This window comes from Drosophila ficusphila, unplaced genomic scaffold (genome assembly GCF_018152265.1).
Source record: "Drosophila ficusphila isolate 14025-0441.05 unplaced genomic scaffold, ASM1815226v1 contig_791, whole genome shotgun sequence".
Taxonomy (NCBI): domain Eukaryota; kingdom Metazoa; phylum Arthropoda; class Insecta; order Diptera; family Drosophilidae; genus Drosophila; species Drosophila ficusphila.
The window spans coordinates 3,449,448-3,470,705 of NW_025064737.1; the positions used below are offsets into that span (position 1 = coordinate 3,449,448).

Genomic DNA, 21,258 nt, shown 5'->3' on the forward strand with positions numbered 1-21,258 from the left:
CAAATCCACAGTATTAGCTCTTGAAAGGTAAATCACCGTGTGGCAAGTATTTATAGACTGCACGAACAGTGCCGTCAAAATGATGCCAACTCTTAAAGCTTCAAGATTTTCAATAATGTTATATAACCAGCAAACGATTGTGAATGGCATTACCCACAACGTCACTAGAACTTTAATATTTTTTTAATCCAAACAGTGAGTCAGCTGTTCCATTGAAGTGCAACAATTTTGCACTCTCTTTGAAATGTATTCCAATTTAATTAGTGGCTAATTGATTAGTACACAATGAATTACTTTTCAGCGGAGTTGAGCAACAATTCTTGATGAAAATCATACAAGCATGTGAAGCGCAAAAGTGTAAAATGTGGTGCTCATAAATGTTCTTTTCTATGCAAATGGGATAAATGCAATTAGTTGCAACAGACCTCGTGGGAAATTGCTGTGGACAGTATAGTATAGTACGACAAGAGCCATGTTTACTATGCGACTTTCTGATGTCTGGTGTCTGGCTTATGAATTTAAAATAAAATTTAGCTTGTTTACTTTCCGTCACGTGAGTAAACAAAGCACACTTTGACTTCAGTAATTATTATTTGCCCCTATATGTACCCATATCAGATCGCCTTACATCTTGATAACCTCGGCCAATCCGACTTCTCCTTCGGCCACCTGAGCCGCGCGTTAAAAGCAAAATTAAACAAGGCAGCGATCAAGCAAATAATATGATATTTCGAATAAATTGAAATGAAATGAAATGAAAGCAGCGTAGGGAGCATGCCAAACAGAAATAATGAAACACTTAAGCAAATAGACCAAGAGCCGAATGCGAAAACAAAGTGAGCTGCTGGCCGACGAGCAGAATGGTCTTTTTGGCAGCTTATGCTCCGCCTTTTGGCAAGTGTACAATTGTACATTGATTCTCGTTGGCATATATATATATAGTACATCAATGAGTCTAGTGAACTCATTCCGATTCCTCCTCTCGGCGCCCCGGTAAACTTGAACTTGACTTTGCTGAGGGGCCTGAGAGCCAGGAAATGTATCTCGCGGGTTGGGGACAAGTGCAGTGGCCAGAGAATCGGACACGAACACCGACTAGTACACCGACTATTAATAGATACCCTCGCGGCGCTCCTCTTCTTCCTGTTTGAGCGGAAGCCGAGTCAACCCACCAGAATTCTTCGCCGCGAATTCTTCTGTAGTTCCAACTCGGCCCTTGCCACCTACACATACTGCAAGCCTGCGGGTGCTCCACTCCATCTGGTGGTCTGGCGCGACCTTCTGGGTATCCAGAATTCCGTAAACAATCAGCTCTTGGGATACTTCCCCAGTTCCCAATTGTTTGCCCGCCAAAAAGGCGTCGATTTGATTTATTGACGGACTGTGCGTGTTCGGGGGTGTCGTGATTATATAAATTTCAATTGCACAACTAAATCGACGAGCAGCATGGGAGCGCAGACTGAATAGTTCCTAATTCATTATCCGTTGCAAGCGAAATGTTAAAATGAGTTTCATCCATCCCGACGTTGGATTAATGCGATCGGCTGCAAATCTCCCGAGTTCGATGGCGGAACCCAAGTCGAAATCGGAGGAGGATCGCAGGAGCCCCTCGAACGATCGAGTAGAGATTAAAATCGTCATGCTCAAAGTTCAGGTGAATTAACAGGTTTTTATTAAGTCATTTAAAAATGAAATGAAATGTAATCCAATATCTTCAAGTTTTTTCTGCAATGCGCTATTAAGTATACGCAAGGTGGGACATAGACAACTAGACAAAGGTTTTGGCAACTTCATACAATGCAAACCACTAATCTTTCAAAAAGTTTTAATTGTAATTATTAACACAGTTAATGTTGAACACTTACTTATCGATAAAGAACAGACATAAAACAAAAATCACCCCCTTTTCCTCTGAGGAATTGGCAAAGTATTAGCTAAATTGGGTTATTAAACTAAATTTGAAATTTGATTATAAAGCAACCGCTTCTTACTTCCCAAAAGTGTAATTTGTAAAATGTATAGGAAATAAAAGCTAATTTATTTTAATAGCTTTTAAACAATTATTTGGTCTCTTAACAGAAAACTGAAATATTTGTGCAAAAATGTAACCATCAAATTAAGCAAGATCAAAAACACCTCAAATTGTAGTAACTTAATGTAATGATACATTTTTGAATCCCTCACCATGACAAGATAAACTCCAGTCTGTCCCAAACTTGAAAACTCATTTAATTTTTTAGTACATCTTCCATAAAATGTTTACATGGGAAAGGCGAAAACTTTTCTTATTCCCGTTGTTTTGTTCGCCGTGCCACACGGCGTATGCGGAATCGTCGTAACAGCAGCCAGAACTTTTTGGCTAATTTGTTTGCTGCGCGTGCCAATCACAGGGCTCTGTTAAAACGAAGATACACGCGTGCACTGCTCCCTCTCCCCTCGGAAAATGCCCCCTTCCCGTCACTCCATTGTTGATGTAAAATTTATTAGCGCCCTCGCTCAAACAATGATTGTCGTGGGGGGCGGCAACGGTGGCAGGGGGAGGGGGGAGAGGAGGGGCTGTCGAATTGGATTTGTAAACAAGCAAACAACTCGAAAGCTCACAAGTGCATGACAATAACTATCGGTCATAATTGGAACAATAGCGATGCAATGGAGCTACTGCCACAAATAATCTTTCATCTGTTGTTCTACGAGGTGTAAACCATTTAGCAGATCGGGAGACAAAAGATATCCAATCATCCGAATGTAGTGATACAATCAGGGTCTTTTCTCTTCAGTGGTCGCAGCAAAAGTGATCTTTATTTCATCATCTCTGTTAATGCTTAGCCTATTTCACAGTCTCGTATGTGCAAGAGAGAGACGTACATACTTAGGGATGGGTTTACATGGTGTTTCTTAAAGGAGTAAGGGGGACATAAAGTATGACTTAACTTAAGGAATATACAATAACGTTAACTGCTTATCAAGCAGTGCTTAATAATAGGTATATGTACATAGGGCTGCTTGCTATACGAAGTAGAAATATTTTATATAAAATTGTAAACACTTAGACTTCCATCTAAAACGTTTTTTTGTTTATTTTACTTGTGATAAAACCAGTTCACAATGTCTTAGCATTTTCTTATCCTTAAACAATGATTTACCCACTGTTGAACCTAATACTAACAATATTGTTCCTCAAAAAACCGCACTTAACAATCCGATCAGGTGTCATCCTAGCATTGCGGCCTGTTAACTTTTTCCCGGTTAACAAGTTTTATATATTACAGGCCCATTACCATTTTAATGGGGAAACAGAGGAGATAGTGTCGGGCACGCAATGGTACGTGCGTCAGAAGTTGCGATCCAACTGGAACTGCTCCTTCAGTCGAAGGACCCACGAAATTACCAATTAATCGAGTCAATGGGGGGGATATTTATATTTAATTTGTCAGGCATTTGTTGCCCCTAACCGAAATATGTGGTAATATAATAAGCGCATTACGAATCGCATAGCGGAAGGTCCGGGCATCCACTCCTTAGGGCGACAGCTTTCGCCCTTGAGATGGGAGTAATCTGCCGGCGGAGTGGAGCAACAGCTGCTCCTCCTCGGCAGTAGTTGTGCTTGGCTCCCTGAGCTTTGGCTTCAGCTTAGCCCGGATTTGATTAGGACACGGCCAATGTGAAATGTCCAACACGTGACTGGCCCCATGGAAGTGTAACTCGGGAGTGAGCTAGCTGGCTGGAGTTCCTTTCGCCTCGGAAAAGCTTCCGCTTCTGCTTTCGTTTTCGTTTTCGTTTTCACTTTCACTTCGGGCCAAGGAAAACGAAGTTCGGCTGGAGGAGCTTTTCATTGCTTTCACTGCTTTTCCCTGCTTTCCATCGCTGTGCGGCAAATCAGTTGCGCGTTGGGCGAACGCCAGCACAATCGAGGCACATTTTAGCGCGGACGTGGCTGTGTTTTCAGTACTTGAACAAATATTGTTATTCGAGCGCCTTAACTTTTGTGTTTTATTTCGAATTGTTTTTGGTTGAATTAGAAAAGCCATTACTAAATTGGACATTAAATTCAGAAATAACCAAAATACGAGAACATCTCAGATCTTTGTTTGAAACACAATGTAAAACTTCCGCATTTCCTAAAAATATCAGATTCAAACAGAATATTTTATTCTATAACCATACCCCTTGCCATAAGCAGCTGCGCGTCTCTTCCGTAAATTATCAATCTTTTTAAAAACCAAGTTCAAATCAAACTATTGAAGGAGTGGAAAGTTTAAGTGCATCCTGGCAGTGCGTGACAAGTGGGAAATGATCTGAGAGCTGCAAGTAATCGCGAGCAAGCCCTCGCACTTTCCACCGGTTTCGGACGCATTATGCCCAGGGACATTGGCAGCAGCAGCGCAATCGGTAACGGCAATGGCAACTGTGGCCAGAACAGTGGCAGTGGTCATGGTCTAGTCGGCGGACTCCACTCGAGCGACTCCTCCAGCGGTATTGGCATTGCGAGCAGTGAAAAGTTGGCCACGCGCGGCGATGAGGCCAGTGCCAAAAAGGGCATTAATGGGGATGCCGACGAGGATGAGGACGACGATGATGATGACGATGACGATGACGATGATGAGGATGAAACCACGGTACATACTCCCACTTCCGTGGGCCGAATTAGCAGCATATGCATGCGTAATTTTATGCCCCGAGATAATTATCAGCCCTCAGCCAGAACCAGAAATCCAAGAGCAAATTATGCGTGTGACAGCGATAAGCTGGGCATAATTTGAAGGAGCTTAGGTTAGGGTAGGTCAATTTGTGGGAAAGTGTGGGGCTGGCTAAGCCAAATTATAAGAAACGATACTACTGAGCTCTGTAAGAGGTTGGAATAATAGAGCTTTCTGACAAACTTTAAATTCGATGATGAGCTTTAAAGAAACTGACATGCCTCATTGAACTCGTGCCTTAATGATTTCATTTGCTAATGCAATGTTTATTTTAAAGTCCTAGATCCTTACTTTAAGAAATTTCTTGTGTAACAGTAACAAGACTTTCGTTTTATTTCTTTACTCACTTTTATTCAAAATATGCGACTGCTCCTTTTAAGTGTCTGACGTTGAATACCTTTTTTTATTCTCTTCCTTCTTCTCCTCGTTCAGCCGCGTGAGCGAGCTCGCAATACATGATCATAAACCTATTCTACTCTATTTTATTCTATGAGAGCGAGAGAGATGGCTATACATCTCTGATCTTTAACAGTAATTCTTATTTTATGGTACAGTGGGTATTGTAGGTAAACATCCTACTATACTTGAAAATTATTTAAAACAGACACCCTGTCATAACAAGTTTCGCTGTAGGCTCAACGTCCCTTCGAAAGTTTAACCAACTAAAACTTTACAACCGGCCTGGAACCCATATAAATTTCCTGTGATCTCCGACATCCTGCCTGATTTTTCTGCCTGGCCGCAAACACCTCCTCGAATCCCTTCAATTATTCAAACAATCACTCACAGTTGCGAGTGAGCACCCCAAGGAGAACTTTCGCTGGCGATTACTTTGGGTGTGAATAAGTGAATCGGGGAATCAGGGAATCGGGGAATGGGACACAAACAAAGGAAAAAAATGTGGCAAAGGCACCAGCTAAATGAGGCAAATGACCATTTTGGCTTTCCGTTTCTTTGATAAATAAATTTCCAGAGTGTTTCCCTTTCAAGCGGGTGGTTGGTGGTTGGGGTTTCGGCCCTGTTTTCTGGAAAAACAGATATCGTCGGCTGCCATCCGCAGATATATCACATTTGTGCGACTCGCTTCCCTCAGCGATTTCGGCGAGGGCTTTAATTAAAATCAGCCATCGATGACGTCAGACGGCCTGGCTTAATTAAGTCAGTTTTGAAACTAAACACGTTCCCGCTCAGTTGAGGTTAATCGTGGGCCTCCAGGTGGCCGGGGTTCGCCGGGGCTACTTACTCCACTCATTAGAGAGTCTGGCACACGTGCTCCGGATCCGTGCGTATTGACTCGAGAAAATAAGAAGGTGGCAACGGGCTCTGTTTAGCATGCGAATGCGAAGAGCGTCGAAGTCAGGGCCTACACGGCCATTTTGTCTCCCCAGATTATGTAAATTTCGCCTTTTTACTTTATTTTATTTTATTTTCCACAGCCGTATGCAAATTAGTCGGCGCAGGACACGGGCATTCGTGTTAAAATATTTGCGAGAGATAACATTGACAAATTTATTTTGCCCGAGGGATGTTTACTTCAAAAACCGTAGTTTTTCTCACTCTGAAGCGTTGGTTTACATTGTTTTTGTGCTGGTTAGTGGGCTAACCGACGATACATTTTATTTATAACCATATCATAACAGTTTTCTCATACTTTTGATATAAAAAAAAAATAATTTAAAAAGGTGGTATTAAGAATTCCTTTAGAAGAAGCAAAAGAAGATTTGTGAAATGCCGTTTGTTGTCTTACTTGGGGTATAGTTATTCGTTGTATTAAAAAGAAACGCAAATCGCCAAGAAGCTTTCCAATTAACCCTACTCCAAATTGGCCCAGGTAATTTCCTCCAGACAGACACGCGAGTTCCCCTCTCCAGCGAAAGCATCAGCGAAAATTTCCAATTCATTGTGTTTAGAGCTCGAATAAAGAGGCGCATGTCTCTATTGGACACGTTTTCCCATACCTTTATCCACAAAGTCTGATTCGACTAAACCCGGTCGTTTATCCACCTGAACAATTGTTCAAATTTTAAAATATAACTAGAAAGTGGGCTTGAATTTGCATTTAAGAGAGTAAAGTCCAGAAAAACGGCCAATGAACTTTCAACTTGTCAATTAGATGAGTTTTCGTTGTCAAATAAACGTATATGGTCGGAGTTTTGGTTTGCGAACACTTGTATTATGTTTTTGCCACAGAAAGGATTTATAAGTTGGTCGGAGTCCTGAAAAAATGTTGCCCAAATAAAAGTAGCGACAAGTATGTTGCAAAGGACAATCAGTATGCCAGGACGGTCGTAAAGTTACGGCCCACAAATCTGAGTTAACAAGCTACACTGGACTTGAATGAGAAATTATTTCGGATTGTACAAGACAGAAAAAAAAAAAAAAATACAAGACAGTATACATGCAGTGAAAAGTTAAACCAATCTTTTCTAGCAGAAAGTCAAATTCTGCCGTTTAATCATTTCTGTGGAATATATTTTTCAAAGAAATTTCCACTTTAAGTTACAAGGGTTTCATCCTTTTCCAAGCCGGTTGACGATTACGGCAAAGTTGGCCACTTTTTTCACAGCTGAAAGAATAAGGCTTTTATAAGCAAAGGGTTTTTCCTTCAGGGTGGGCATCAAACTCACATTTCCAGTCGGCTTTTTTAAACATTCTCAGTCCGGTTGAACAATTTTACCCACCGCCAAGGTCAAAAATCACCCCAAACTTGCGGAAAAAGGTTGCTGCCTTTTTAGCCTCGCAAAATAGTTAATTATTTATTAAAATGATAAGCACTCAACTCTTAGCCGATTTTAATTGGGTTTTAGGTTGAACTCGAGTCGGGAGTCGAGGACCCACGAAGCTCTCCTCATTTACATAAGCAAAGTGCCTCGAACTTCGTGTCCAAGTGCGGCGAACTCAAGAACCCAATAAAAATAGCTGAGGACTGGGTTAGGGAAGGTAAGTTCTCGGGTCAAGGGCACCAAACAAGCCAGTTGGCTTAAATTGGCCAACTAGGTAAACAAGAGACACTCATAAACTTTTCAAGTGCCTATGAAGCGATAATCGCTTTCATTTTCATCTCGATAACTTTTATCACGACTCTCAAAATTTCTCCAGACTCGGTTTAATTTCCTCCCTTTATTTGTTATATTAATTTCCTACTAATCAGCAGAATTGCTGGCAGCCCTGGTCCTCCAGCAAGATGTTTAAAAGTTTGAAGCGAGAACAATTTCGCAACTTTCTGGAAGAGTAAGCAAAAAAATAATTAGTTTAAAGGCCCCTTCTCTTGACGCGAGCTGCTAGAAAGTCCGGTTTAAAGACCTCTTTAAGGTTCAGAATCCTTTACCTTGCTGGTGGATTTATTTTTATTTTTGGCTAGCAAACAAAACAAGCAGTAATGGAGCAGTACTCAGAGCAATTACACCCAAAATGGGGAAAAACGCGCTGCGGAAACCAGAGGAGAACCGCAAACAAAAGACAAGACAATTGTGCAAACAAAAGTGAGGAAATAAGAACTGAGTGGGTTTGATTGGACGGGTTGTCTTGATGGTTGGTGGGTTGGTGAGTTGGTGGGTGGGTCCCATGGCAATTAAGCTCCTGAAACGGAAGCAGAGTTGCACTGCGGCAATGACCGAGTGTGAAAGGACATTAAAATTCAATTGGACGGAGGGCTACAACTCTGGCTACGTGATAGCCTCGAGTACGCAAACAGGGTTGTTTGCACATCCCATTTGTGAGAAACGACGCGTCGTAAACATTTTATGTAGCATACATTTCTGCTGCGTCGGACAATTTCCCGGCCAATATGGTAAATAAGTCCGGATTGGTTTCTAAAAAATATCAACACTACAATGTACATCAGACTACTAACGAGCAGTGACAGCCTATACTTACTGCAATTACTGTATATTCGGACCCCTGTAAACTTGTTTATGATTTCTCCTCCACGGCTGTTATGAATTTTTAATGCTGAGCACTCAGCGGTGCCGCAAGGTAAAAATTCAATTTTAATGATTCCCCCCAACGAACATCCCCATATTACGCAGGATCAGCACGCAGCTTTCCGCTCATCAGTCGGTTTCCATCATTTCTCCAGCCACCTACACCAGATTCCCGCTTCCGATTAAGGATGCGAACTCGAGGATGCTTGGCCGCAGGACAATTACGTCCTTGGCTGGCTGGCGGCCAAATGTGAGCCAAGTCATTGGCCAAGGCCAACTAAATTTAGTGGTCCCGGCCTATTTGTGTTTATGACGGCTTCTTCCCCCCGGCAATAAACTTACATTCATACATATGTGCCGGTTGTTTTCGTAAGCCGCTTAGTGGCAAACCCGAAATGGAAACAGAACTTCCATTTATCTGCTTAGGAGGGGGTACTATATTATGTATGTATATTTAACTGCAATTCGATAAGTAGGAAACCCTGATATATTTGGTTGCTTAGTCAATATAAATCATTGTTTCTTACTTTATAGGGAGCAATTAACTCTTAAATTACGTGACCCTAACCAAGACGTGTTAAAAATATATCTTCTGTACCTACATACCTATACAACTACTTTCGGTAGAGTTCACCTTCACAATACTCGTACCCACAAGGAACCAAGCAAAAGTACATTTTGAATCCTGGTATAGGTGTTTATTTGACTGTCAAAAAGATAAAAAAGAATATCAAAATTCCCTGCCAGCAAACCTCATCAAGTTAAATCACAGAAAATCGAAAAAATCTAGACGGAAATGCGGAGACAAACAGCGGAAAGCTTTCAACGCAATTGAATCGTTGTTGACGAAGAGAAGCGAGCGGAGGAGTTCGAATCCAGCCCCCAAGAAATGTATGCATATCCTTCATCTAAGCTTCCCAAGAATGCGAGCAATTCGAGCGAATCAGAGGCGGAGTCCATAATTTGGGGCTCCCTGTGTGGGCGGATTCGGGATTCAACTTAAAGCCAAGAAAGCCAGCCTTCCGAAAGGAGACGACCTGCCCCACATGGATTTTCAGTGGCAGATTTGTCAGATTCAATTGCTGGGACACATAAATCAGAAGAAAAAGCGAAAAGGGAAGCAGCCATAAATCGTAGCGAGAATTTCGTGGGAGAAACAGGGAGAACTTGAAGTTAATTGCAATGAGGGAAAGGTGAATGGCCTCCAGCCTTCGCAATCCTTGACTTCACCCATTCATTTTTCACCCCTTTTGCCTGCCTAATAGTCCAAGGTACACAGAACCATTGTCAAAACTTAGATAATCGTTTGGAGTATAAATACCCGACGCGCAATTCGTTTCTCACCTTGACGTTGCTATCTACTATTTGTTCAGATTTTTTGGACCAACTAGTATTTAGCAGTGAATGAAAGTGACGAGAAACACTTGGCCAAACAGAAGGCGACGCCAACTTAAAAAGCATTAAAACAGTTTATGGACCAGACTATAAACGAACCAATTAAGAAGATAATTAAAGGGTGATGTCGGAATATACGAGTATAGTCGCTTTTATGGCCCAGATAAAAGTTGGCTGGCCCGGCACCTTCCAATTTAGCTCGGCAAGGGCCCATGGGATCCCTTCGAATCCTTCAAAATGCCATAACCAAGCACTCACCACACCAATTGGAAGCAGAGCCTGCATGCGTGTGTGGGCATAAAAACAATCTGCGATACATTACGCATACGCCACGCTGTGCCAAATTGTTTCGACAGTTCGGAGCGAGCGATGTTTATGGCTCTGCGCCGTAGAGGCCATTTGCATACACGTGCCGAGCGTTGGCCAGAAGTTGGTGGATGCAGTAGTCGTGGTAGTTGTGGCATCAATATATAGGAGGCAGACACCCGGCCGGGATTTGTGAGTTATGGCCCACTCATCCCGGCCACTCACTCGGGGTCAAAGCTGAGGGAAACTAATCAAATATTTATGCTAGCTTTCGTCTGGCTCGACGTCTGGTCACGATATCGTGACGACGCTAACTCGAATAGCTCATATTGGCTCCAATGGCAGCAACAAGTTTCGGGGGAGGGGTAAACCCCGTTGCATGTCCCCAGCCAGAGAATTATTGGACTGGTCACTTCTGATAAGTGAACATCTATTTTCGGGCAATTTAATTACACGCTGTTTTGACATCCACTTTGGGGAACTTTGTTTAGAAAACTTTTGTTACATAACGTTAACAGGCAAGCCTAGTGATTTCCTTACAGCAATTCATTAACGCATTCTGTATTCATTACGAGAAGAACAAAATGTACTTTATGTGGTACATTTTACCCGTCCTTCAGTGCCAATTAATCTATTTTATGGGTTGAAGAACCCAATTAACGCTTCATAACTCACGTTCATCCCTTATGAGCGATATTCATTTTATTAGCTGCTAACTGGTTTTATTTTTTTTACTTAATTGTTTTGTCTACGTGCTTGGAAACCACCCCACAATCTGTTAGGGCTCTTATCTGGGAATTTTCCTATGTATCGCCTTCCTATATAGTATAGTAATCCTTGCCCTGACACAGCTGGAATTTTATTGATGCATAAACAATATCCAGAAAACAAAGAGGCTGAACAGAAGCACATTAGGCCGCCCAGCTGTCGGATGTCAACAGATTTGGCAGGGCTTTTCACCAACAGCAACAGCACGGAATAATACATCAGCCCGCCCTTCAACCTGCCCCGCCCCCTTCGCCAGCAAAAGACTTTCTGCTACCTGTTTACCGGGGGGCACAAACAGCAATCCCGGCCAGGAAAACTCTGCTCTGTGCTCTGGCATTGCTCCAATTAACTTTGGTGTCCATTGTTGTCAACGCTTCGCTTCGCCCCAACGCGTCCAGTTTCGCTCACAAAAAAGAGAATTTAGTTGCAACTTAATGGCCATGTGTGTCCATTGTTGCCGAGTGCTGTCGTTGCTACCTGAAGACGGCTGGGCCACTCAATTTATTAATCATTAGGTCAGGCTAATGGGTAAACGATACTGCTGCTAAGCAGATAGGAGTGTGTTTCTGGTTTCTCCCCTAAACGCCTTCCCATGTTAATTTGGTAAGACAAACCTAGTGTAGTGATACAATCAGGGTGTTTTCTCTTCCGTGGTCGCAGCAAAAAGTGATCTTTATTTCATCATGTCTGTTAATGCTTAGCCTATTTCACACTCTCGTATGTGCAAGAGTGAGACGTACATACTTAGAGATGGGTTTACATGGTGTTTCTTAAAGGAGTAAGGGAGTAAGGAGTAAGGATCACTTAACTTAAGGAATATACAATAACGTTAACTGCTTATAAAGCAGTGCTTAATAATAGATATATGTACATAGGGCTGCTTGCTACACTAGCATTAATCAGTTATACGGCCAAAGTTCAAGATGCTCAAATGCTTTTCAAAACAGCAATAAAGTCAATTGAAATTTACTGAACCCTGCCAATAGCAGATGCGTATCTCAAGTTACTAACCTTTAAATCAAACGAGATGTAGACCGTAAAATATTATTTTAAGACCCCCACCAATTACCCAAATTGTTTTGCCCTTGATATATGCAATGCTTTGCAACCAAACACACAAAATTCAGCTCTCGTTATTCAGCCTCCAGAAGCGAACTCATATTTCCAACACTGAAGCCAAACGAGCTCCTTCGCCTCGGTTTCAATTACAGCATTTTGTTGCCTGCAAACAATAGACTTCGGCAGGACCCCCTCCCATTTCCATTCCCCATTACTTTGTACATATGCCACCATCCTGCTTTTCGCGGAAACGCTTACAATTGAATTGGGAGGAGCAATAAATAAGTTAATGAAATATTAAGTAGGAACTCTCCCTCTGGGAGCCTAATGTGTATATGCAGCGGTAATTGGTTCCGGCAAAACAAAAACAATCTCCCGACTAGTTGGGCATCTAAGTGCTTCTCATCAAGCAGATAATTGGAATGTGTTTCGAGCAACAGCGTTTTCAGCGGTTTGGGGCAGATTTATGGGGACTGCAAGAAATTCCCTTAATTATGACTGAGAGGGAGTCGCCAGTCTGGACGGCCTTTAAGAAGCTCCATCAGTCATCGGGCAAGGACAACAAGGAGATTCCTCCGGTGCTCGTGCGACTTATGAATAATTTATGGCTGGATTTTCGGGCTTTGTTTCTTATTGAAAAATCGGTTCCAAGACGACGCCTTCCGATTCCCTCCGAGGGTATTTTATATTTTTTAATATTATATCCGAGTCAGTGAACCATTCCGACTCAACAATTTCAATAATTACATAAGTGAATCACCTCGACAGCCAGTCTATCGAACCATTCGTCACGTGACATATACATTTCGCCTGCCCTCGAACCTTTTGCAACCCAAAACTGATATAAAATAACAGACGCAGACAATCGGCATTAACCTTGGCGATATTTGCACAAGTGCTGACAGTCCACAATACAAAAATAAACTTGGGAGGACAAAAAAAATGAAGATACAAAACGAATTCGTTTAATTGACGCATAAAACTAGACAAACTCTGACGGCAGCCCGAAACTAATAAAATGGTTGCATACTCTGCGGATCCTTCGACTTTTCCTTCGACTTTTCCGAGGGTCGAGTTCCAAAGTTTCCTCCCTGGTTTTTGGTTTTTATTTTTCACAGTCGGCCGGCCTTTGTTGTTTTGCATACCATTAACCGAACATGCATTATGCATAATCTGCAAATCCAACCTTTAACCGATCCAGGTCCTTTCCTTACCTTCCTCGACTTTTGCTTTTGAAGGTCAAAGTGCTTAATGGTTGCTTTAGGGGCCATCCGCATTTTCGATTTTCAAACCCCAAGCCAGAGGGTTTTCACTTTGTTTAAGGACCACGTAAAAGGTCCTTTTAACATGACAACACACGGCAAACGAAACTATAATGAGGACAGCGCACAACGCAATTGTTTGCAATTGTTTAGCAAGAACATCTGAATAACACACCCGCTTTTGTGAAAACGGAGATGTTTGGGTTGTTTGGTTTGGGGATTCGTGTCCTTTTTATTCGTTTATTTTTTGGTGGCTTAGGGACATTCATCAACCCAAAACTGGCATAAAAAATGAGAGTCGTAAACGGTCTGAAAGTTTCCTTCAGTTGTTTCTTGTTTCTGTTTTGACAAAAAAGATACAGGAGGCTTTAATTAGGGAAAGCTAATTAAAAAAAATTGTTGTGAAAATGGCTAGGAATACATTTTCATTAAAAGAATGTAACAGAAAGCTAAGCTCAATGCAGTTCTTTAAAAGTTTTTCGAGATTCAGTTAGCGAGTTTCGTGATGGGCGGTCGTTAAATCCTGCGGTCTTTTGGGTGACATTTTACCAAATAAAAAAAAAGTAAAAAGTAAAAGTAAGCATATGCGTGAAAACTGGGGGTTTTATTAATATGTGCAGCCACAGCTGTGTCAAAATTTATACTCGATAAGTGTTTTGTATTCACATAAAACGAAAAATTCCATTAATATTATATACTTTGAAATTACTAGGAAAGGAAAACAAGGACGGCTTTGAAGGAAAGTAATATAGACCAGCGCTGCAATTTATGTTCATTATATGCCCAGCTGCAATTGGCTGGTTGGACTGGGTGTAGTTCTCGAGTCCCAGACAATTTCTGGCTCGAGTGCCCCAAGGCCACTCTGGATAATCAGGGGAATGCCACTGAATTATCGCTCCTTGTCTGCACATCGATGACCGAGAATCCAAGCTGTGCCAGGGCCATTAAAGACAAGTGGTTACTCCGAGGCGAAATGAACTGCAAGCTCTGTGTCGAAGTGATAAATAAGATACGAGCTTTCTTTTGCTTGGAAAGGGTGTCAATATTGATAGCGGGAAAGAAGAAACTAATAAATAGTTCTCTCTTGGGATAAATAAAATGCAAGCTTTAGGAAAGAAGTTACTACAGATAGTGGTGTCAAAAAGATTACCAACAAGTCAAAACAATTATGGCAATAGTATTAGATGGACAATATTAATTTAACCCTATAATATCAGTGGCGGATCCACGGGGGGGTTTTCGGGTCCGGACCCCCCCCCCATGGGATCATATACTTTCAAATTTTATGCTTTTATTGGGCATGTTGGTGCAGTTGAAACACAAAGTTATTAATAAAAATTCGTAATTTTTTGAATGTTTTACACAAATTTTAATTTATTTTCGAATAATAAATCAAGAAAAAATATTATATATGATCCACAAACGGTTCTAGTCACTCTTAAATTTCCGAGGTTTTTCAAAAAACTTTCTGAGAATTTCGTCTTCAGTCAAAGTTATGCGATGATGAATGTTCAAAGATGCAAGACCATTGAGACGCTCTTGACCCATCGTGTTTCTCAGATAATCTTTCATTCTCCTCAAAGTCGAAAATGATCGTTCTGGAGTTGCTGTGGTAACGGGTACCACCGCCAAAACCCGTTGGGACAGTTTTAGATCAACCAAAACATATATTTCTAGCAATAGGCTTTGGGTCATATTCTTGGTTGAATCTAAATCGATTTCATTTAGCCAAGTTATTGGCACTTTTCACCAAACTTTCTTTGTAATTTGTTAAATATATATTAACATTCATGATACCGGCAATAAAAACTTAGTTCCCGGCCCCGGATGCAGCCATATAAGCCCAAACCATGACATGGTCACCGCCGTGCCAATGCATTGCTTTTAACTTTTTAGTTTCCATCTTCGTATTGGAACATCTCCTCACTTAGCGTCTTCCAACCAACCCAAAATAATTAAAAATTGATTCGTCTGCTTAAATTTCGTCGTTCCAGAAATAAATCGGCCGAATTTCTAACACCATGGCGAACTTGACCCAAGGCATCATATTTGTATACTTTTGAATATATTTTTTCATGCAACTTGATCATTAAAGTTATGGTGGTGCAATATGTTCCGAACTGTATTTGGGTGAAATTTATTGACAATTTCGATCTCAATCTGCGCAGCAATTTTTGAAACCGATAGCTTGAGGTGTTCTTTAGTTTTCCGGACAAAACAGCGCTTCTCGAGATCGTTGAATATTTGGTTTGGTGCAACCCGGCTCTTTTTTTGTAGCCCTTTCTTGATCTAGAACTGTCCCAATGGGATTAATACGCCAACACAGTCTCCAGACTTAAATTTTATTGAACAATTGTTGAAAATTTTGGACTTGGAGATTCGAAAAAGTGGATTTTCCAACGAAAATGACCTGAAGATTTCTTTACTGCAGAAGTGGGCTAAAATACCCGTTAAAACAACTAGAAAAATGTTGAAATCTTTATGAAATTAATTTAAAGCCCTTAACAAACGGATAGGAGCTAAAAAAAAGTTTAAAAATTAAGAAATAGTTAAGTTATTGAACATTAAAGTGCTTGCACGAAATAAGCTTCGACGTCAGAAGTGCCTCGTTTTTTTATTATTATATGAAAAGTTGTTTTGTTTTTGTAGATTAGTAAATTTTTCTTTGTCATAATAGTTAATAAAGAGTTTCTTTAAATTACTGCGTTAAAATTCCCCCCCCTTAAAAAATTTTGGACCCCCCCCTTATCAAAATCCTGGATCCGCCACTGTATAATATAGTTATTATCTAAGACACAATTAACCCCACAGGGTAAAGTTTGTTTTTAATTTTCATTTTAAAAAGTTGCAAATGAAAATCTTATATAGTAAAGTAAAGGTAATGCCTCGAACAAAGTCGAACAAAAGACTTAAAGCTTTAAATACACCCAACTTTTTTGTGTCGTTTATTTATATAAATTGTCTTTGGGAATTCTGTAATATTGGTAATTCTGCAACTTGTTTACCATTTGCAATTTGCAAATTTTTATCAAGAAAAACCTAATCTTAACCCAAAATAACCATAGTGTCAATACTCATTGCCATTTTGATCTCACCCTTTTCCCCACAGGCAGAGTCCCCGCTACTGCCCCTGAAGGAGGACGAGCCGTCGCCCCCTCGAGCTCCGAGTTCCCCGCACATATCAGCCAGTAGGTCACCCCACCAGCTCAGCACCCAAGTCGGCGACCTCGAGCCGCACCCACCACCCACTTCCGCGCCCAGCGAGCTCACCCACCGCCCCAACTCCCTGCCGCCCAGCAGCGAAAGTCCGGGGGAGAGGCCAACAACAACAGCACTAGCAACAACAACAACAACCATCACGAGGGAGCGTTCTACAAGGACCTCACAGGCAAGGAGCTCCCCCAAAAACGGGCAGCAGCACGAGTACCAGCTGTACCCCAACGACACCTTCGCCCGACTGGAAGGAAAGGCCCCGAGGCCGAGCACCAAGATGCAGACGAAGGTGGACGCCGTGGGCAGGATCACCGGGCCGTGGGGCAAGTGGCAGCTGCGCACGGTGCTGCTGATCTTCCTCTGCAAGATTCCCTCCTCCTGGTTCATGGCCTGCATCATTTTCACGGCTCCGGCGCCGCGGCACGGAGAGTTCTTCTGCAAGCCGCCGAACACGATCGGCGCCCAGAACCAGACGCAATGGATCAAGGTGTCGCATCCGCAGAAGGAGGAGAGCGACGACCAGGAGTTCAGCATCGACTTCTGCAACGTGTATCAGGACGCGCAGGAGCACGCCCACCACTACTACAACTACGAGAACAGCGATCAGGAGCCGCGCGTGTGGGAGAAGCCCCTGCACCGCAACTCCAACGTGATCCCCTGCACCGAGTTCCAGCACGAGTCCGACTACCACTCGGTGGTCACCCAATACGACCTCGTCTGCTCCCGGGACATCCTCGTATCGGTCACGCAGTTCTTCCACCTGTTCGGCGTCCTCACGGGCGGCATCCTCGCCAACCAGCTGCTCAAATAGTAAGTCCTCGCATTGGCCAGCATTGAATGGTTAAGTTAACAAAAAAGCAAGGAGGGATGTTTGTTGATTTATGTATGTTACTTTTACTCTAAGGGGAATTAAGTACTGTAGTGATACAATCAGGGTCTTTTCTCTTAGGGTGGTCGCAACAAAAGTGATCTTTATTTCATCATCTCTGTTAATGCTTAGCCTATTTCACAGTCTCGTATGTGCAAGAGAGAGACGTACATACTTAGGGATGGGTTTACATGGTGTTTCTTAAAGGAGTAAGGGGGACATAAAGGATGAATTAACTTAAGGGATACACAATAACGTTAACTGCTTATCAAGCAGTTCTTAATAATAGGTATATGTACATAGGGCTGCTTGCTACAGTACATATGTATGTATGTACAAAACACCAATCTTAATAGAACACACCGTTAACAACAACAACAATATTTTGGCATTTGAAAAAAGTAGCAAAGTTCCGTGAACAATTTATTTGAAATCAACATTAATTCTGTTGTACTTCTCTTTTGCAGTTTTAGTCCGCGAAACGTGATGCTCTTTGGCATGATTTCGCAGATATTTTGCGGCAACCTCACGGGGCACGTGGCCTCCTACGAACTGCACGTGTTCTTCCGCTGCCTCTCCGCCGTGTGCTGTGCCCAGATGTACACCGCCGGCGGCCAGATCAGTAAGTGGGAAACCCTGTCCCCGGTGACTATATCCTATAGACTCTACTGTTCCTTTCCGATCTCCACAGTGGCCGACATAACCGCTGGCAAGTACCGCACCTGCGTCTCCACGCTCTTCGAGCAGTTCTGGTCAATCGGCGTGATGATGCTGCCCGGGGTAGCGAGCTTCTGGTCCAGCTGGTCCCACCTCTACATGGCCATCTCGTGGCCCACTGTGATACTCATCTATCTGTGGCAGTGAGTATAAGAATTTGAAAACTGGAATGTAGTTACCAGTTTAAATACCCTGAAAACTAGTTATTTGGTAAAGATTTTGATCGTTTCGAGTGTCGTTATAGCCTATAAAGATATAATTTCCATTTCAAAAAAACTAATGAAGTCATAATATAATATCTTTAAATTTATAAAATATTATTATTGAAGATAGAATGTCATTCTCTTAACTTGTTACAAATAAAAAAACCCAAAGGCATTTGAATGTGCTTAAAAAAGTCTAAAAATATCTTCCCGCTTCTCCAGTGTTGGTAAAAGTCAGATATACATATCTTTCTATCGGGAATCAGCCGTTTACGACATGTCAGCGCTCTCTTCCTCTTCTTCGAGCTAAAAAGAATGGTTTCTCACTCAAGATCATTTTTATACCATAGTCGATAATATAGAAAATTTATAGAAAAATCGTCATAGCTTCGATGTTGTTTAGCCTTTGTGCATTTTGGTCGTCATATTTGATGACGGCAAGGGTATATAAGCAGTATTTCCTTGAGAAATGTTTACAGTCCCTCAACAAACCGAATCTGTTATAAATAAAATTAACGGTACCTCACAACAAATCTCTTTTGAGTTGCATTAAAGAATAATATATATACTCTACGTAGGCTCGAAAAACACAGACTTGCAAAGTTTTTGAAAACCGTTCGACTTACATACATCCACTTTTTTGCAGATGGATTCCCGACTCGCCGCGCTGGCTGATCGCCCGCGGACGCACGCAGGACGCCAAGAAGATCCTGCTGGAGTGCGCCGAGGTGAACGGGACGAGGTACAACCTGCCCCACGACATCGACCAGCAGTTGGAGCTGCAGGCACAGACGGCGATGGACGCGCCCCCGCCCAGTGGGTGGTGGGCGATGTGGAAAGGCGAGCGGGCGGTGCGGCACATAGTGTGCGTGCACCTGGCCTGGTCGCTCTACATTGTGGTCTACTACGGCATGCTGCTCAACATCCGCTCCTTCAGCCGCGACCACCTGTACATCAACACCTTCGTGGCGGGCTTCAGCGAGATGATGGGCACCTTCTTCGGGCTCTTCCTGATCCTGCGGACCACGCGCAAGTGGTTGTGGGCCGGGCTTTTTAACGTCGTCGCGGGATGCATCGCCTACTGCGGCTGGCTGGTGCCGAAGCCCAGTGTGATCGGACTTGACCCGAACGTGGCACTGCTGATGTGCTCGGCCATGGTCTCCAAGATGGCCATATCCACGACGCTCAGTATTCTGACTACCTGCACGGTGGAGCTGGTCTCGGACGACAAAAAGAAAATCACCTCCTTCTCCACCATTTGCTGGGCTCGTTTCTGGCTGCTCGGAGCGCCCTTCATCGGGTCCACGGTGGTCTTCGGTCAGCTCATACCCCAGACGGCGTTCGCCTCCCTGGCGATTCTCGGCGGTCTGTGCACCGCCCTCATCAGTAGTCCCAGGACACATCCCATCTCAAGGCCATCTCCCGCCTCGCCGGCCGCTCAGGGGGCCCAAAACATGGCCTCTCAGTTCACCATCATCGACGGCATGGACAACAAGGGCTACACGCCCAGCGCCAAGCCGATCCACTCGAACAGCGTCATCAAGAAACTGACCACGCCGCAATCTAATCTACCTCCTCAACTGATGCCCGGCATTTGGACGACCAAGATCAACGAGGACGGGCCACCACTGTGAGCAGCGCTCCGAGGATAAAGTGTGTAAAAGATGAGGGGTTGGGCTTAAAAATCATCTTCTCAGCCAAGGTTAGGATGTCAAATAAGCTATTTAGTAAGGTGAAATTGGAAGAGCAGATGCTATTGCTAACCTCGGTTTGGTTCACTTTGGTGGCGCTGTGACTTGAAAACTGCAGTCTACAAATTTGGTATAAACTATATAATTATAGCCCGAGAACATTAGGGGCATATTTTTACAAGCAACTTTCCCAAAGGAAAATGGCAACTTAAGTCCCAGATATTTGCACACTAAAGTAGGAACTCAACTTTTCCCTCAAAATTAGGAATGCTCAAGCGAATTAACTATCTTAAGCACAAGAAGACAAAGGTACATTTTTAAGTAGGTAAACTCTTAAGCTTAAAGCTGTGGAATAGAATCTTTAACCAAATTCTTTGAAAGGGAATGGACGTTGGGAAACTGAAGTAGTAGTGCGATGAAACGGAAAACATTTTCTTTTCTTTTTCTCTAATTTAAGAAGTTAGTTGCTTAGGAAACCCGGAAGGCCATAAAAGCACTCGAGTCTGGGATTAACTTCAGCGCAGCCATAAATAGTAGTCTTCTAAGTAAGTAGGTCAAGTGTGGAACTCGCCTTGGGTCAAGCCCAGTATTAAGCAGTCACTATTGAACCAGAACAGAACCGCACCGAATCCAACCTCATGTAGAACCCTCTGCACAGTCAAGCCAACCTTCAATGGTGATCCTTCTAAAGGCCTATGGTTCCACATTTAAGTGATTGTGTTGCAAACACCTGGAGAGAATTACATGAAAAGACATATAAGAGTAGTTAAACAATAATTACGGATAATGATATGGACAGTTTTAATTAATTATCTTTATCAATGATAATACAACTACTGAATTGCATAGAAGAAAACAATAATTTTAGAGTACCCATTACTTACTTTATTACCGTTATGTATTATTATTATCAATTACCAAGCTAATTTAATTCGAATCAATTAGTAGTTTTTCGGGTCCTACGTACACACATAACTATGAATGTAGAATATGTTTAAAGTTGAAACCTCTAGTGAATACGCTTAGCAAAGTGTTGAATGTTATCAGATAATGGTTACTATATGAAAGGAAATGTTATACATGGCAAAAGAGCAATATTTTTCTAATAAAGCATCCCATAAATACAATTTATTTTCTTTAATTTAACCTAAAAGCA

At 42.4% G+C, this 21,258-nt stretch overlaps 1 protein-coding gene across 2 annotated transcripts; it reads left to right on the plus strand.

Annotated features, from left to right (window-relative positions):
• Positions 1 to 1,228: 1,228 nt before the first annotated feature.
• Positions 1,229 to 21,229, plus strand: LOC108091390 (solute carrier family 22 member 3). 2 transcript variants are annotated; one of them, XM_017190573.2, is made up of 5 exons: positions 1,229 to 1,654; positions 16,520 to 17,433; positions 17,959 to 18,113; positions 18,183 to 18,351; positions 19,058 to 21,229. In XM_017190573.2, the coding sequence occupies exons 1-5, from the start codon at positions 1,505 to 1,507 to the stop codon at positions 20,043 to 20,045; spliced, it is 2,376 nt and encodes a 791-aa protein (XP_017046062.2). In that variant the 5' UTR covers positions 1,229 to 1,504; the 3' UTR covers positions 20,046 to 21,229. The 2 variants fall into 2 exon arrangements, with proteins under 2 accessions (XP_017046062.2, XP_017046060.2); XM_017190571.2 differs by lacking the exon at positions 1,229 to 1,654 and adding an exon at positions 4,600 to 4,616.
• Positions 21,230 to 21,258: the final 29 nt, after the last annotated feature.

Excerpts from the sequence above, each read along its gene's own strand:
- LOC108091390 (XM_017190573.2), top strand. The coding sequence starts at position 1,505 with ATGAGTTTCATCCATCCCGACGTTGGATTAATGCGATCGGCTGCAAAT. Across the intron at positions 18,114-18,182 it reads CACCGCCGGCGGCCAGATCA|TGGCCGACATAACCGCTGGC; the intron begins GTAAGTGGGAAA and ends CGATCTCCACAG. Across the intron at positions 18,352-19,057 it reads ATACTCATCTATCTGTGGCA|ATGGATTCCCGACTCGCCGC; the intron begins GTGAGTATAAGA and ends ACTTTTTTGCAG.